This window comes from Leptonychotes weddellii, chromosome 12 (assembly GCF_054177405.1).
Source record: "Leptonychotes weddellii isolate Sample4059 chromosome 12, ASM5417740v2, whole genome shotgun sequence".
In the NCBI taxonomy this organism is placed as follows: Eukaryota; Metazoa; Chordata; class Mammalia; order Carnivora; family Phocidae; genus Leptonychotes; species Leptonychotes weddellii.
In genome coordinates, this window is record NC_138380.1 from 92,842,220 (window position 1) to 92,860,938 (window position 18,719).

At 56.0% G+C, this 18,719-nt stretch overlaps 1 protein-coding gene across 2 annotated transcripts in view; it reads right to left on the reverse strand.

Moving 5' to 3' along the window:
• The window catches only part of CCM2 (CCM2 scaffold protein), a 39,956-nt gene that overhangs the window by 3,676 nt on the left and 17,561 nt on the right, over positions 1 to 18,719 (reverse strand). The window contains exons 2-5 of one of the 2 annotated variants that reach the window (XM_081800846.1): positions 16,728 to 16,901; positions 3,617 to 3,700; positions 2,968 to 3,151; positions 33 to 169 (exon numbers count right to left, since the gene is read on the reverse strand). In XM_081800846.1, the coding sequence (XP_081656972.1) occupies positions 33 to 169; positions 2,968 to 3,151; positions 3,617 to 3,700; positions 16,728 to 16,901 (579 nt within the window). The remainder of the gene's footprint in view (positions 1 to 32; positions 170 to 2,967; positions 3,152 to 3,616; positions 3,701 to 16,727; positions 16,902 to 18,719) is intronic. The other variant, XM_081800847.1, reaches the window with a different exon arrangement.

An 18,719-nucleotide genomic window follows, 5' to 3' on the forward strand; every position in this document is an offset into this window, starting at 1 on the left:
GGCCTGAGTCCCAGGTCCCACCCTCTACTCACCTTGCTCTCTGTGGCTAGGATTACCAGGCAGCAGGCCTCCACAGGCCCTACTCCGCTCTCTGACAGGGAGACTGCGGTGAGGCCTCTGGAACTTTCTGCACACAGACTCTGGCTGGGGGAGATGCCAGGGTCCTGGGCTGAGAAGTCAACAGCGCAGCAGGTTAGAGCAGGTTGGGAGCTTGACAGCAGGCTCTAGGCAGGCCCTACCTGGCTCAGGTAAGGGACAGGCGTGCCCCCTGCCCCACCTTCCCAGCTAGGCTGCCCCCATCCCCACTCCGCGGCGGCTGCTCTGGCCACTGCTCACCGAGAACTGCCACCCTACAGGGCCCTCTAGCATCCCTGCCACGGAGGATGCTAGCAGCTTGGGCTGAGACATGAAATGGCCAATATTTAGCTGCTTTTGGTCTACACACAAGATGGTATTCCCAGGGTTCCGCTTACAGGAACCATGGGCATGAACACAATCCTGACAGATGGGGACACTGAGGTGTGGGGCCCAAGGGCGTGAGAGGGGCAGAGTCCAGGAGGGGATGTGGACCCCGGCCCACGTTTCTAACACTCCGCCCACCACCTCGTCAGACAAAGGTCCCAGGGCGCGGACGCACGGGGCAGCTCCCGGCCTGCCCGCAGCAGGGAGGGAGGCCCCCGCCCTGGGAAGTACGAGCGCGTGGGACCGGGGAGCAGGAGCTGGAAGTGAAGCTCACATTCCCCCTGATGCTGGGGTGTCTCCGGACAGGCCCACCCCAGCACGGAGGGCACCCGAAGCTCAGACGTGGCTGGGAGCCGGGAACCAGGCAGAAGCCACACTCGGGACGGGTGTGCCCGCAGAGCCCGGGGCCTGGCACCCCATGAGCCCCACGAACGCCGCCGTCAGACCCCAGGACCGCACCACCGGGCCACAGGCCCTGAGCCCGTGAAATGTGGCAAGTGCACACAGTGCCGTATGCGGAGTGCAGACTACACACAGGGTCTCGGGGGAAGTACAAAGAAGACAGGGGACATCTTGTTAATAATGGTCATACTGGTTATGCGTAGATACAAAGGGCTGAATAAAATACGTTAACACTGATTTCACTTGCTTCCTTTCACTTCCTTTACTGTGGCTACTAGAACATTTTAAGTAGCTCTGTGGCCCCCAGCATTGTCTGACGTGAGCATTCCCGGTCGTAGTCCCGCAGGCTGTCCTCACAGCTCCGGCTTCAGATCCCCCATCTGCCGTCCGACACCCACAGAAACACCCTCCGCGTCTGCACGGTCTGCCCCGCCCCGCTGCGCCTGGACATCGGGTCACCTGCCCTCCAAGCAATGCCCGCCCCACGGAGCCCCTGTAGCCAGACCCAGACCCCACACACCCATGTCCCCCCACGCTGCCCCAGGCACCAGCACAGCCTGGCCCGCAGACGTGCACACATGGGCTGCGCTGGTAGGCACTTACTAAACACGGCCAGCACACTGAGGACCCCTACGTGCAGGATCCCATACCCAGCACGCTGGGGCCACTGGGACGCGCAGGCTCATGGTCTCAGGACCGTCTGCTAAAATGAGGAAGACACCCAGGACACAGGGATTCCTTCTCTTCCTTTAACTCAAAAGCCCTCAAAGCTCTGGGTCCCGGTTTCCGTCTCATTTGGCAAAGCATCTCCTACAGCGCTCATTCTCTCCCTTGCAAAAAATCTGTTACCCCTTTCTTAGCAATCTGCTCTAATGATTAACGCTGATATGTGTCCCACCACACAACCAACCAGGGGGCCCAGCTCCCCACCCACCAGCTTCCACGCCTGCAGGCGCCAGTCAGAGGTCAGTCTTCCCGTTGCTTTTTGTCCCTCAGGATGCCCCAGACCTCGGGCCTCCTGCGGGACCGTCCGCGCCCAGGTAGGCAATGGCAGGGGCCCCGATGAAGCCACTTCCCAGGCCGGCCGGCCCCGCCACACCCTGCTGGGCCCCCCGCCAGTCACTCAACCTCTGTGCTCCGCTACTCCATTTGTGAAGTGGGAGAACACGGTCCTCACCGTTGAGCGGGATGTTACACCAGGTAATCCGTGTCCCAGGCTTCCTGCTAGTTTGAGCCATTTCTTTACATTAAAACTGCTACATATGGGCAGCTTCGTGTTGTTCAAACTAAAGTAACGCCCATCATTCAACAGGAGATGCACCGAAGGGAAATGAGGGATAAGCAGAGCACAGAGGGGTGTGGTGGGCCCGCAGCTCCCCTACCGATCTGGGCCGTGAGAGGCCCCCAAGCTCAAGGGGTCATGCGAGGAGGCTCACCAGGGCCTGGCTCTCAAGAAAATCTCTCGGATCTGCCATGAACTGCCGACCTCAGGCGGAAAAACAGTTCCCCTCTGCACTGCCTGAGCCCCCCTCGGCCCCCGCCACGGGCCCTTTGGAAATGAATGGCATCAGGACCCTGTCCGGCTCCAGAACACCCAAGGGAGCCCACGACGAGCTCAGTATTGCAGCGCCAACCTCAGAACCCCGCCCGAGGGGCGTGACGTCTCTCCTCGTGTCTCAGTGACTTGGTACCAGGCAGAGGCTGTGGCACTGGTCGGGGGGCAGCTCATCTGGAGAGCCCAGGAGGTGACACTGGGCTCCCAACCCCGGGCGGGGGGGGGGACCGGATGCAGGGGGCTGGGGGCCAGTGCCTGGTTTAAGGCTCCTCCTGACTCTCTTACAAGGACATGCTCAGGACGTCTGGGACCAGGAGCTCCACAATGGCCTGGTGTCCTCTCTGTACCCAGCTTTGGGAAGCCTGTGGCCAAAGGCAGGGCCCACATGTTGGCGGGGCTGAGCGAAGGCCCCCTCTCAGGTGGCAGCTGACCCAATGCTGGAGAAACTGTGTCCAGAGCTCCACTAAATTCCCAGACTCGCTCCCGAGAGCAAAGATGTGGGCTGTTCCTGCCAAGGACCCCTGACCCCGCCCCCCCCGGGTGCATACCTGTCTTCAGGACCACCAGGTGCGAGGCGTCATCCCGCACGTAGGACACAGCAGCGATGTCGTGGATGGGGACCCTGAGGATGGTGTCCTCCCCGTCCCGCCAGGCCAGCTTGACGTTGTAGGCAGACAGGCTGATCACAGCGTCATGCTCCTGGGTCAAGTGTCCGGGGAGCTGGTGGGCTCTCTGGAAGGGACGCAGCGCATCAGAAGTGCAGGCCTGCCACGGCCCCCAGGAACCCTGCACCACGCACAGGCCAGAACTCTCCCTACGCCCCGCCACGCCTGCTCCGGGAGCTCTGTTGCTTCTAGAGCTGCTCTGATTCAGACCTGTGGTGTGTGCTTTCCATGTCTGGAAAATGTGAATTCTGAAAACAGCCCAAAACCACAAGGAGCAAAGCCTGGAGAATAAAGTTCACGTTCAGACAGGTTCAGTCTTTATGGCCCAAGAGCCAAGCACACCTATGATATGACGGGACAGGGTCCTCCCTCCCAGCCGTGAAGGTCCAGTGGCAGAGGACCAAGAGCCAGCGTCAGAGTACGAGGCTCAGAGGTCAGAGTTAGGAGCTGGAGCAGACTGAGGGTCAGAGGCTGGGGTTAGGAGGTATCACAGGCCAGGGGTCACAGGTCAGGGTCAGAAGGATGGGGTTACCTTTGCATTGTCTATGAAATGCAGGATTTCGGTCCTACTGGAGGGATTCAGGTATCCTGGTATGGACGTTAACTGACCTAAGTACTGCAAGAAAGTGAGGAGAGAAGCTGCCATGAGAAAGGGAAGATCAGCCCAGACCATTGTGGACACACACAGAACACGGCTTGGCTTCCGCCTTCCACCACCAGGCCTGCTGGCCTGGCTCGGGGTGGGGGGCGCGGGGTGCGGGGGGGCCCTCCGCTAGGAAGTGTGCTCTGAATTCTTAGAGCAGTCTCTCCCAGCTCAGGAGACGCTCCCACACCTGCCAATGTACCGCACTGTGAGGACTGTGACCCGTAACAGGGGCCCTTCCTCAAGCGAACTAGTTCTGCCAGGGACAGAAATACCCAGCTCCTGCCTAAAGGGGGAAACAGCAAGAAGCACGTGTGGCCGTCACAGTCCAGGGGCACTGGCTCCCTGGAGGAGCGAGACACACTGACCACAGGACGGCAGAGCACACCCCTCCCCACAGTCATCCTCCAGCCAGGTAAGCACACGGCCTCACGCGGAAGGCCCATCCACCGCCGTTCCTGTTACCCCATATGTCACGTCCAGCTGACGACAAGGGATGCCAAAAGCTGAAAACGCCGTCTGAACAGGCAGGGCAAGCACCAGAACCAGACACAGACATGGCAGGGCTGTTCTCAGGGGCCACCGGACCCAAAGTTTAAAGCAGTGCGATTGGGGACGCCTAGAGGGCTCAGTCGGTTAGGCGTCTGCCTTCGGCTCAGGTCATGATCTCGGGGTCCTGGGATCGAGTCCCCCATCAGGTGCCCTGCTCAGCGGGGGTCTGCTTCTCCCTCTGCCTCTGCCCATCTCCCCTGCCTGTGCTCTTGCTCTCTTTCTCTGTCAAATAAATGCATAAAATCTTCAAAAAATAAAATAAAGTTTATAAATAACTCAGTGGGATTAATGTGTTACAGGCTCCAAAAGAAAAAGTGGACATTGTGCTTCATGGGTAATGTAAGCAGAGAGATAGAAATGCTAAACACAGATCGATGGGAAATGCCAACGATCAAAACCACCATAACAGAAACAAAGAGGGATGGGTACGGCTGATGGATGCATCTGTAGGCTGGACACAGCCAAGGGAAGGGTCAGCAGGCGTGCACATACGTCAAGATACATCAACAGAAACTTCCCAAACTGGAAAGCAAAGAGGGAAAAGCATGAAAAAGATGGAACAGGATATCCAAAAACGACCAGGAAATTCCAAAAGTTGTGCCAGGCATGTGGTGGGATGACCAGGAGAAGCACTAACGACAGGCTCCAGACCACAGATCCGGGACTGAGAGAGCACCAGGCAGGACACACAGGGAGAAAAGAGAAAGCGGAATAAAGACAGAAGCCTGACACCTAGCATTTCATAGTCAAACTGTAAACAATCACAGAGAAAACCTTCAGGTAGGGGCGCCTGGGTGGCTCAGTTGGTTAAGCGAGTGCCTTCAGCTCAGGTCATGATCCTGGGGTCCCGGGATCGAGTCCCGCATCGGGCTCCCTTCTCGGCGGGGAGTCTGCTTCTCCCTCTGACCCTCCTCCCTCTCATGCTCTCTGTCTCTCATTCTCTCTCTCGCAAATAAATAAAAAAAAAAAATCTTAAAAAAAAAAAAATAAAAAATAAAAAAACCTTCAGGTAAACCACAAGACAAAAGCACCTTACCCACAGAAGAACAAGGATAAGAATGATAATCAGACTGGGGCTCCTGGGAGGCTCAGGCAGTTGAGCGGCCAGCTCTTGGTTTCGGCTCAGGTCATGATCTGAGGGTCGTACGATCGAGTCCCGCATCAGGCTCCACATGCAGTGTGGAGCCTGCTTAAGATTCTCTTTCCCTCTCCCTCTGCCCCCCCCCCCCCCCCCGCTGGCTCTCCCAAGCTCCCTCTCTCGCTCTCTCTCTAAAAGTAAATAAATAAATCTTAAAAAAAAAAAAAAGAAAGAAAGAATGAGGATGCCTGGTGGCTCAGTCAGTTAAGCGTCTGCCTTCGGCTCAGATCATGATCCCAGAGTCCTGAGATGGAGTCCTGCATCGGGCTCCCTGCTCAGCGGGGAGTCTGCTTCTCTCTCTGCCCCTCCCCACCCCCGCTCGTTCTCTTTCTCTCTCACAAAAATAAATAAAAATACTTTAAAAAGAAAAAGAATGATATTGGACTTTTCTTCAGAAACAATGTAAGCACGAGAGGAATGAAACACTCAAGCATTGATAGAAACCCACCAACCTGCAATTCTGTATCCAGTGAACCAGTCCTTCAAGCAAAGGAGAAATAAAAACTTTCTCCCGCAAACGAAATTTGAGGGATTTTAAGATTTATTTATATTTATTTATTTGAGAGCGAGAGAGCATGCACACACACTCTTGATCTCAGGGTTGTGAGTTCAAGCCCCATGTTGGGCACAGAGCTTACCAAAAATGTTTTTTAATTTAAAAACATTTTTTTAAGTTTTATCTAAGTCATCTCTACACCTCACATGGGGCTCAAACTCATGATCCTGAGATCAAGAGTCATACATTCTACCAACTGAGCCAGCTAGGTGCCCCTAAATTTTTTTTTAATTCAAGACCCAACTACATGTTGCCCACAGGAAACCCACTTTAAAGAGGGACCTTACTTAATGAAAAGAGTTCTCGGAGAAGATGTGACAATCCTTCACGTGTATGTACCAAACAACAGAGCATCAAAATACACAAGGCAAAGACTGATAAAACTGCAAGGAGAAATAAATGAATCCACAATTGCGACTGGAGACTTCAAGACACCCCTCTCTATCAGAAATGGACAAACCCAGCAGGCAGAAAATCAGTGAGGACACAGGTGAACTCAACACCCTCAACCAACAGGATATAATTGATATCTATAGACTACTTCATCCAATAGCTGCAGAATAGACATTCTTCTTAAGCTCACATGAACATTCACCAAGAAACTGCACATTCTGGGCCATAAAACACACCTTAACAAATTTAAAAGACTAGAAACCATACACAGTGTGTTCTCAAATCACAGTGGAATTCTTTGAAAGACACAAGAATAGGGGCGCCTGGGTGGCTCAGATGGTTGAGCGTCTGCCTTCGGCTCAGGTCATGGTCCCAGGGTCCTGGGATCGAGCCCCTCATCGGACTCCCTGCTCGGCGGGGAGCCTGCTTCTCCCTCTCCCTCTACTGTTCCTCCTGTTTGTGCTCTCTTGCTCTCTCTGCCAAATAAATAAATAAAATCTTTAGGGGCGCCTGGGTGGCTCAGTCAGTTGGACGTCTGCCTTCAGCTTGGGTCATGATCCCAGGGTCCTGGGATTGAGCCCCATGTTGGGCTCCCTGCTCAACGGGGAGCCTGAAAAGATAAATTTTTTTTAAAAATCCATTATCAGAAGGTTGCTTTCATGAGTATAAAATCAGAAAGAAAAAGAAAGACACAACTATCAAAACACACATAAAAAAATGGATAATCTGAGTAGGTATATGATCTATTAAAGAAATTGAATTAATAACCTTCTAAAACAGAAAGCACCAGGCCTAGACAGGTTCACGGGTAAATTCTACCACACACTAAAGGAAGAAATGATACCAAGTGTCTATAATCTCTTCCAGAAAATAAAAACAGAAAATATCCTAACCCATTCTATGAGGTAGCATGACCCTAGTATCAAAATCAAAGATACTACAAGAAAGGAAAAACTACAGATCAATATTTCTCATAAACATAAATGTAAAAATCCTCAACAAAATATTAGCAAATCAAATCCAACAAGGCATAAAGATATTTATATAAATTATATAAAGATAATAAATATACATGATGGCCAAGTTGCATTTATCCCAGGTAGGCAAGGCTGATTCAAAATTCAGAAATAAATTAATGTAATCCATCACACATCAACACTCTAAAGAAGAAAAATCATATCAGATCAACAGACTCAGAAAAAGCATCTGACAACATCCAACACCCATTCATGACAAAAACTCTCATCAAACGAGGAACAGAAACTTCCTCAAATTGATACAGAACATGTAAAAATACCTACAGCTAACATCCTCATTAACAAGCGAGATGCCTGAAGATTGCTTAAGATCAGGAGTAATACAAGGATGTCCTCTCTCACCACCGCTTTTCAACACTGTACCGGAAGTCCGAGCTAATGCAATGAGACAAGAAAAAAAAAGGTACAGATTGGAAAGGAAGAAATCAAACTGTGTTTGCTTGCAGACGCTCTCTCCGACTGAGGAACCAAACAGGCAGGTCACTCTGGGGATTACCAGGTGCAGGTAAGGTACACACAGGGGCCCAAGTTGGTCCGCCCAGGGCCGTGCCAGGCAGTCAATCGCCCGCTCACACAGAAGAGGAGCCGGCGGACGTGCACCCAGAACACGGCGGCAGGTACAAGTCAAGCGGCGGAAACTTCAGGAAAGCTGCTTTCAGCAACTGTCCGTGTGGGCTGGGCAGCTCTGCAGGAGACATATACTCATTCTGAAAAGTTTTCTATTTCATCTTCTCTAAGTTGGGGGCTGGGGAGAGGGAATAAAGCTAAACTGTGCACTGGTTTCCCCACCCTCTCTAGGGCTGAGAATCTCCCTCTGAAAGAGCAGCTTGAGAATAAATAAGCAGCACACGTAAGCAGTGGCTCATACTTAGCTTCTCACCAATAAACATTCCAGAACGTTTCCACAGAGCGGCAGCTGGCCAGTGCCTTTCCATCTGCTTCCTACGCGCATGTGTAAACCAAATGCAAATGCCTCTTTACATCGATCAGTATTAAATTTCATCTATTCTCACAGTTCCTGATTTCAAAACTTACTACAAAGCCATAATCACCAGACAATATGGTACTGGTATAAGGAGAAACACACAGACTGACAGAACAGAACACAGTCCAGAAAGAAACCCTCACATACGTGGTCAGTTGATTTTTGACAAGGCAGCAAAGACCATCGATAGGGAAAGGACAGTCTTTTCAACAAACGGTGCTGGGAGAACTAGAGTTGCACACAGAGAAGAATGAAGTTGGTCTCTTACCTCACAGCACATACAAAAGTTAATTCAAATGGATCCAACCCCTAAATGTAAGACCTAAAGCTCTAAGAGTCTTAGAAAAAAACACAGAAACAACTTCATGACATTGGATTTGGCAACGATTTCTTGGTTATGGCACCAAAAGCAAAGGCAATAAAAGAAAACAGATAAATTGGACCAAAATCAAAAACATTTGTGCATCAAAGACCATAATCAATTAAGTGGGATGACAACCAACCAACGGGAGCCGGTATTTGCAACCTTACGTCTCATAAGCAGTTAATATCCAGAATATGTAAAGAACCCCTATAACTCAACAACCAAAAGACTACACAACCTGTTTAAAAAGTAGGCAAAGGACTTAAAACAGACATTTTTCTGAAGAAAATATACAGATGGCCAATAAGCACATGAAAAGATGCTCAACATCACTAGTCACTAGGGAGATGCAAATCAAAGCCACAATGAGAGACTACTTCACACACCCATTCCGATGGCTCCCATCAAAACAGAAAATAAGGAGTGCCTGGGTGGCTCAGTCGTTAAGCGTCTGCCTTCAGCTCAGGTCATGATCCCGGGGTCCTGGGATCGAGCCCTGCATCAGGCTCCCTGCTCGGCGGGAAGCCTGCTTCTCCCTCTCCCGCTCCCCCTGCTTGTGTTCCCTCTCTCGCTGTGTCTCTCTCTGTCAAATAAATAAATAAATGAAATCTTTAAAAAAGAAAAAAAAAAGAAAACCATCGGGGGTGCGGGGCGGTGCCTGGGTGGCTCAGTCATTAGGCGTCTGCCTTCGGCTCAGGTCATGGTCTCAGGGTCCTGGGATCGAGCCCCGCATCGGGCTCCCTGCTCGGCGGGAAGCCTGCTTCTCCCTCTCCACTCCCCCTGCTTGTGTTCCCTCTCTCACTGTGTCTCTCTCTGTCAAATAAATAAATAAATAATCTTTAAAAAAAAAAACTGAAAAATAGAATCACTGTATGACCCAGCAATTCCACTTCCGGGTAGACACCTAAAAAAACTGAAAGCAGGATCTCCAAGAAATCACCCACACTCACAGCAGTGTCATTCCTGATAACCAGAACACGGAAGCAACCCAGTGTCCGTCGACGGATGAGGGGCAAAACCAACTGTGGTCCATCCACACAGTGGAACGTGACTCAGCCTTCGAATGGGAAGGGAACCCTGCGGTGTGCCACGGCAGGATGGACCTTGAGACATTACACAAGTGAAATAAGCCTGTCGCAAAAAGACAAATACTGTGTGGTTCCACTTACACAAGGTGAGTAGGGGGTTTAGGTTGTTGTTTTTTTTATTGTTGTTGTTTTATTTTTGTGGAAGCACTTGTTATTTAGAACTGCCAAAGTATATGTTCAGCAGTGTGTCCAGGTTTAAAGGTGTAAATGGGACAAAATAAATTGTGAAAGGAAGTGTAGTTGACTGAACGCTACAGTTGTAATAAGTCTTCCACTTTTTATAGGATTTTTGAGCACATAATTATGCAAATATTTTAATGTTTATTAATGTTTACAGTAGAATTGTGAATAAGCTTTCAGTGGACTATCTCCACCCTTGACAAAAATATTTTGTCTTTTTCCTATGTAATTTCAGAGTGCTCAGACTCCCGCTAGAGCGGCGGCTGGCAGGGGCTGTGGGAGGGGGAGTTTTTGTGTTGGGAGAGCTTCGGGTTTACGAGGGGAAGAGACTTACAGACGGAGGCGGATGGTGGTGACGCCTGCCCAACAGCACGAATGTACTTAATGCTCCAAACTGTGCACTTAAAGACGGTGAAGATGGGAAACATTGTTCCATGTATTGTCACAAGGAAGCAAGGGGCACCTGGCTGGCTCAGGTGGCTGAGACTCCGACTCGATCTCAGCTCAGGTCTTGATCTCAGGGTCACGAGTTCAAGCCCCACGCTGGGCTCCACGCTGGGCGTGGACCTACCTAACGACGACAGTAAAGCAAAAGCAGAGACTGAACAGACACTCGTGCCCCCACGGTCACAGGAGCATGTTCACAATAGTCAAAAACTACGGAACCAGCGCCACGTCAGTGATGGACGAACGGGTCAGCGAAACGGGAGTGTGTATACACCAGAGTCGTGCTCAGTGTTAAAAAGAAAGTTCCAGCACCTGCTGCAACACGACCACACCAGGTGGACACGAAGCTGAGTGGAAAGAGCCGGTCACAGAAGGACACACCGCGTGACTCCGCGTGCACGAGGTCCCCAGGGCGGTCAGATCCACAGGGAGAGCAGAGTGGGCGGCGCCAGGGGACGGCACGGGGGGCTGGGGTTTCAAGGGGACAGAGCTTCCGTTCGGGGAGATGAGAACGTTCTAGACCCGGACGGTGGAGGCCGCACAGCAACGTGAGTGTGCTCAATGCCACGGAACCGCACACTTAAACGTGGTCAAAATGGGTTAAAATGACAAATTTTGTCGTGTATATATATATATATATTTTTTTTTTAAATATTTTATTTATCCATTTGACAGAGTGACAGCAGACGAGCAGGGCGAGCAGCAGAGGCAGAGGGAGAAGCAGACTCCCCGCCGGTCAGGGAGCCCGATGCAGGTCATGACCTGAGCTGAAGCCACCGAGGGGCCCCTGTCGTGTATATTTTGCCGCAATAAAAAAGTATCTTATTAGCTTTCCTCAATAATTTCATTTGCTCACAACTTTTTGAATCCTAGGCAGCACGCTCCTGTCTGTGAACGGTGCTTGGCGGCAACAACAGTGCCCGGTGTGCATGCGCAGGACTGCCCGGGGACTGCCCCCGCCCGCGGCCTGGGGGGGGGTGATGTCACCCGTCTCCCCCTTATCTCTTAGCGCCACCGTGCTGCAGACCCAGCTAGCACATCTCCGGAGAGGATCCTACTTCCTTCATAGGAAGGCGAGCCGCCATTCATTTGAGATTTGCTTCACAGTAACATGATTCTTGGTAAAACATTTTCACTGCAGCTGTCATCCTTGTTCCAATTCCAGATGGGACAAGGTGTGCCTGCTGGACAGGGCTTACCATTCCTGTCCCATCGTCCTGCAAGGTCCCCTAATGGACGCCCGCACCCCTTCGAGCTCAGCGCGGCTGGCCCACACCCAGCGTGGGGCGCCGGGCCGAGCAACGGATCCCAGCACGTCAAGGGCACGGCTACAGGGGGAGAACGTGACAAAGCGTGGGAGGCCCCGAGGGGACGCGTGACTAGCAGTCACATCTGTGCCGACGGCCCCAGCATCGGCGAGGTGGGAGATGACACAGCCAGACCGTCTCAGGCACCACCCACCCCACTGCCCTCCCACCGCCTTACGGGACCACAGCCGGCGCGGAGGCCTGCTGGCGAGCTCACGCTCCAGCTCCAGACACAGGAAGTGCTTCCAAAAACCACTGCTGACGGGACACAACAGAAGTCCGTTTTTATACTGACCCCAAGGTGGCCCCCCGACAACGTCCACCCACCACTGGCCTCGGTCGGCAAGGGCCCCGCAGCAAAGCGGGGCCTGACGGAAGGAAGGGCAGGATTTGCACACGGGGTCGGGGACACCAGGGCGGGTGCACGACTTCTCAACACGCCAGGCCTGCCCAAGTGGCCCAGCCCCACTTGCTGGGCGACAGACCACACACACACACACACACACACACTCCGTGGCAAACTGTGGGAGAAGGCTTGGAGAGGCTCAGAGGTGGGCCCCCCCGTGTAAGACGGGAAACCCCACGCCGCTGCTCCCCCTGCTCCCTGGGAGGGCCGGGAAGACACACCCTGCTCTGGAGGACAAGCAGCTCCGAGAAGTGCAGCTGACGGCAGGAGACGCTCACAGAACTGGGAGCGAGTGGACAACAGGACCCGGGGAGCAGCGCCAGGCAGTTGGCAGGAGCCGCAGGAGCGGCCGCGGAGGGGCAGTGGGGTGTGGCCTGCGGGGGCCACGGAGCCCACGGGAGCCACCTACTGCACACACGAGGACGCCGCCCAGCGCACGGCTCCGGCATAAAGGATCGATCCCTGACACAGGTCCCAGCCGCAGAAACGCGGCTGAAGGAGAGACGGAGCCCCAGGAGAAGGCACCTGCAGTGCCCGGGCAGACACGCTGCAGAGATGCCCCCAGAGCCCCTGGACGGAGGCCTGGAGACGGTGCCGGCACCCTGGGACCTGGACGGCCCACGAGGTCCTGCCGGGGTGGGGGCGTAGGGGCCAGGCCCAGATGCACACACGGCGCGTCCTCGGCAGCCAGACCCACGTCCCCCATGTAACAGGAGCAGGCGTGCTTAGCAGCCTCCAGAACGCGGGACCTACTGCCGTACGAAAGGCCGCGTGGCAGCCCCTGAAACTCATCCCGCTGCTGCCCCGGCCACGGTTCCGAAGCAGGAGCTGCCCTCCAACACCCACGTGGCGCGGGGACGGCGGGCTCCACCTCATGCCCAGCCTAGCTCTGTAGAACTGGTGGGCCGTGGCCGTGGCCTGCATGAGGGAGCTAGACAGACTCTTTGTGAGAGAAGGCGAGCTCACGGGACAAACACATTCCTCTCCAAAGCCGCCAGGAGCCACTCCCATCCACCCTCCGGGATGGAGCAAAGCACAGTCACGGTCCTACCCCAGAGCCGCGGGACCCCCGTAGAGACGCACGAGGCCCTCCCCGTTAGCTCAGCCTACGCGCAGCTGATGGAAGGCGGAGGCCAAGCCGGGCTCACCTAGCTGGCAACAGGCCAATGCACACAGCCCGTCCCAGGGGCACACTCTGCGGTCCCCAAAAGGCGCCGTCCCTCGAGGGGGCCAACCAGGCTCGGGTGGCTGGTCAGCCCCGCGGAGGGAAACGCTCTTTCCTGGTGAGGACGGATGCAAACTCCAGGAAGGGGTTCGCCTGTCCTGCCCGCAGCATCTCGGCCAGCTCCAGTCCATCCCAAGTGAATCTTTGCACATACGGGTGTGGAGCGTGGGCTGAGGGTCACGTTTCCTCTGCGGTGTCCAGCAGCTCCAGCACCGTGCTGAGACCGTCCTGCCCCTGTCAACGCTGCGTCTGCACCTTCGTCGAAATCCAGCGGGGCATGTCAGTGTGGGTCCGTCTGCCGATACCGCGTGAGAGCAGACGGCCTGGCTCCTCTCGTTTCCTCTCCAGCGATTCTGCTCCTTCTCCCTTTCCATATACATTTTAGAGTCATCTTCGGATCTACAAGAAACTCGCTGGGATTTTGATAAGGATTGCATCGAGCGGCGCGTGGGTCTGGGGATACATGACACACTGACCTGGTTGAGTCCCCCACATGCAGATCTGTGCTTCCCTGCGCCCCTACTATGTGCTCGGGAAATCCCATACACGTCTGGTTCCATTTGTACCTGTCTTTCTGTTTCTGAAGTAACTCTAAATTTCATTTTTAATTTTGGTGCCCACTTTGGGCGCGTATCGTGGCTCATACACACATCCTGTTTTCCTGAGTTTTTTCATCATGAATGGGTGCTGGATGTTTTTCCTGCATCAACTGATAGGACCCCTTGAGATTTCTACCTCGGCCTGTCGATGTGATGGCTTCCCTCTTGGGATCCCGAGCCAGCCCCATGCCCCTTCAGAGTAAGTCGCCCCTTCTCTTTCCAGGAGAGACTGTAGCCCTGGCGTCCATTCCCTGGACACGGGAGGGAATCTTCCAGCGAGAGCAGGCGGGCCTGGAGATCCAGACGAGAGCCTGAGTGTCCTCAGTAGTCACAGAGTGATCCAAGCCAGCCATGCCGGCCCTCCGGACATGATGGGGCGGGGGGGGACTCCTGGGGAGCTGGTGCGAGTGCTAGCCGGCCCTACGGAGGCCGGCACCCCCTTCTGCCTGTGGATGAAGCGCTCTCCTCACCGTTCTCCAGAACTTCCGGCTCTGCTCTTGACAAGTTTCACGGTGACGCATCGGTGTGAACTGCTCCGGGTTCACCCTGCTTGCGGTACACTCCGCTTCTTAAATCGCTACGTTTGTCTTTTGCCAAATGAGTGACATCTCGGACACGACTCCCTGGAACAGTTTCTAAGCCCCTCCGGCCAGGACTCTGATGACGCAAGAGCTGGAAAGCGCTCTCTGGTCCCACGGCTGCCGCCAAGGGGGCTCCTCTGTCCCGCGGGTCATGGCGGGCATTCTGGCTCCCCTGGGACCCCACGGACACCCCAGTCCCACCCGGGTTCATCAGGGGAGAAAGTCCCTGCTCCCGGCCTGGCCTCCTCCGGGGTGGGCGCTGGCCGCCGCTCGGCCTTGGCTGGCACCCCTTTGCTGGTCTTTTGTCCAGACGGAGTGGCTTTCATTGGGGTCTGTCCACACCTGTCTGTGCTTCTGGGTTGCCGGCCTCTTCGACTCCACGCCTGGGATACATGAGGACAAAGAGAAGTTGGGGGCCTCAGCTGGGGCCTCACCTGGGGCCCCCAGGTCCCTGTGGGTCTGCCTTGCATCCACCTTGCAGAGGAGCTCAAGGTCGCTGCATGCGCAACATCCAGGATTGTAGCTGTGCCAAGAAAGAGGTCCAGGGAGAGGCACGTACATGCACCCCACCTTCTGGAAGCAGAAATCCCCAACTTTTACCTTTCGGGGTTTAATAGGGGCCACCTTCTCCCGCACCTGCCCTGTCCTCAGGCACGGCTCTGACTCTCCCCGGTTCTTCCCCAGCCCCTACCCAAACGCATAAAAAACATCCTGTCCCCTCTCCCACAGTCACTCGGGCCCAGTCCTGAGTCTCGCCAGGGCCTGGGCTCTTCCGCCCTGCCCGGAATCCTCCCGGCTCCTTTCTGGGTGGAACCCTGGCCCTGGACCCACGTCTCCGCCTTCGTGGTGTGTCCCATGCCGTGAGGCAGCATGTCCTCCGGTGGCTCCCTCAGAACAGGGTCGGCCTGGTCACCGTGGCGGGACCCCTTCATCCTGCGAGGTCACGCTCTGCAACAGGTCCCGCATCACCACCCGGAGGTCGCCTCTCCTCCTCCACCCCTGCGGGGCCTCCGGGGTCGACCCTACAATCTCCTTTTGCTCTTTCTGTCTCCCGCTAATTCCCTCTCTCTTCACCTTCCGGTCATTCTTTCTGGGTGCCTTTCCTGACTTTTGTTCAACCCCTGTAATGAACACTTTAAGACACACACGGACGTACCTCTCGTTCCAAAAGCCCCGTCTGCAGCTCTTTACTTAGAAGTGGAGCCTGTTACCTCAGAGTTCACGGTGCTTGCTCTTACCTCTCCGAGGACGTTACATTCACACACACCCCGTTTCCTGCGTGGCTGCGGCCACATTCACACTTGCCTCTCGGGTTTGCCGTGGGCTCTATGTCCTTGGACGTGTATGAATCCGCGCTGCCCCCGACAGAAGCCATGCATACGGGCAGTGTCACCGGCCGCAGCTGCGCTCAGGCTGGGGGGCGGTAACCCCGGCTTCCCCCTGAAGGCACCCTGGGGACCCGCGTGTGGGCAGGCGAACGTTCTGGAGGCTGGCAGGGAGAGGGGCGGGGACTCTCCACTCCGTACACGGGCTTCATGTGGTCTTCACTTGGGGTCGCTCCAACCCTCCTCTGTGCCAAGTGTCCCCATGCCTGAGCCTCCCCAGTCCCCCGTCTCTGCCAGGGACACCACCCACCTCCCCTGTCACCTGATGGCCAGGCGAGAGCAGAAACCCCTCCAAGGACACCAACCACCCCACACCCTCCCCGGCCGGGGGTCGGGCTGGACCACCGCACCCTCTGAGAGCCCTCGGTCCCGGCTGGCTCCGTGAACTCCGCTCCCCCACCTTCCCCGGCGCCCCCTCCAAGCGCAGGCACCACGCTCCTGACGGACCCCCGACCTCGAGGCCGCAGCCCCTCGCCCTGGCTCATCTTCACCAGGGGCCGCGTGGGGGGCCGCGTGCGCCACGCTTACCCGCAGGTGCCTGCGCACAGGACTGGACAGGGTTTGGGAGACCCGCGCCCTCGGCCGTGACCACAACACGCGGAACACAACACGCGCCCGCCCTCGAGAGAAAGGAGGCGGCCGCTCCCACGGAAAGGGCTGGAAATGGGGCCAGCAGACAGGCGCGCGGAGCGTGAGCGGTCACCCGCCCCAGCAGACAGGCGCGCGGGCGGGCGGCGCATCGGGCGGCCGGACTTACCTTCACCTCCTTCTCGATGTAGTCGCTCAGCAGTCTGTCGGGCTCCACGCGTTCCGGCAGGGACAGCGCCACAGTGTGCAGAGGGCGCCGCTCTGTCACCTTCTCGTGCGCTTTCTTATCTCTACTCTTTTCACCTTTTAGGAATACTCGTTTAAACGGAGACACAATTCCAGGCTGCAGGCAGAAACGGCAAGGGTTGGAGGTCGTTATTCACGAAGGCTCCGTGGGCCCCACGGCGCACCAGCCAACGCGGCCGAGCCACCACCACGGTCCCCATGCAAAGGGGCTGCGCGCGCGGCCGGGAGGACGGCACCGGGAACGCCGCTGGGGCTGGGGGAGGGGCCGGAGCCGCCTCGGGCGCGCGGAGCGGGGGCGGCCCTCCACCGCTCTCCCGCTCCCAAGGGCAAGGGCGCGCTCTCCAGGCGAGGCATCTCGCGGCTCGGGGGAGGCGGCACGGGGGAGGATCCCCCAGAAGACAGCAACGTAGCGCCACCCCAGCCCCTGGCTCCGGCAGGTCCCCTCGCTCCAGGAGCCCGGAGCAGGCACCGCGGCCGAGAGCCCAGCCGCTGCCTGCGTCCACACCTGCGCTCCGCGTGCCCTTCCCGCCGCCAGGGCCTCCCTGCCCCGGGGGCGCACGAGGCAGGCTAATCCTCCCCCCAAAGTAAACCTACAGAGCGTGAGCCAGGGGGCCCAGGAGCGGGCCTGGTGTCCCTTCCCTGGGACCCCGCCAGGGAGCCCCTCACCTGCCGTGGTCACCACACACCTGCTCGCAGACAGGTGCAGGCTCACTGCTTCCAGCCACCCCAAAGGAATACAAACCGGAGAAAGCGAGATGCCAACGCACGGCCTGGGCAGGGAACCACCACACAGGGACCCAAAGTCCCCCTCAGGCCAAGGAGGCAGCCCACCTGCCCAGACGGCCCGGCGCCCGACCGTAGCCAGGACCCACAGGCTCGGCTCGGACCCACGCTCACAGGAACAAGAGACGAGCTACATACCTCTGTCACCAACCGGTCCTTACGAGCTTCTCCTGCGCATGGGGGAAGTTCAGCCGTAGGCCGAGTCCCGCACAAACCAGTGCCGTGACCTTTGAAGCTGTGAGGCTCCTCACCAACCCATCAGCCTCGCAGGCGGTGGGTAAACAGGTACACTGACCCCCCACAAAGGCAGTCAAGGCCTCGAGGTCTCTCCCACCTGCACCCACCAGCACACTCTGCCCTTAAGCAGCCCCCCCACCTGGGAGCACCCCTCCCTGACTTAGAGCACCCCTCCCCTCCCTGGAGCAGCACCCCACCCACACACCCCAGAGCACCTCCTGGTTCCCACTCCCACACCCCTCCATGGAGCCCCTCCAGGGTGAGGGGGCTAAGGCTGCCACCGAAGCTGGGTGATGTCTCCACGGAGCTTCATTTACTTATCTCTCTACTCTTTATATTTCCAGTTTCCACCTCAGCAAGGTCTTTACGTAAGGATGAGAGCCCCTCCTGCCTACAGATGCTCACACTTCAGCTGAGACAAGATGCCCAGGGCCTCAGAGGCACACGGACACACTGCAGAAGGAAGGGAGCATCTCCGGGGAGCCTGCCCGCCCCTGGGGTCTGTCCAGGCTCCCTTCTCTTCAACCCCTGGGAGTTTCAGGCCTGTACAATTTAGGGGCGTGGCCAAGAGTGGGGGGTACTCTGCATGAAAGCCTGGGGCCTCAGAGCAGGTGTGCGGCACATGTGGGGAATGGTGGGAAACGGTCACCTGCAATTGGCCAAACACCTTCAGGACATTTTAAGTTGAAAATGACCCTGGAGGGCGCCTGGGTGGCTCAGTCGTTAAGCGTCTGCCTTCGGCTCAGATCATGATCCCAGGGTCCCAGGATCCAGTCCCGCATTGCGTCGGGCTCCCTGCTCGGCGGGGAGCCTGCTTCTCCCTCTGCCCTTCCCTCTGCTTGTGCTCTCTCACTTGTGTGCTAGCTCTCTCAAAATAAATAAAAAATATATATAT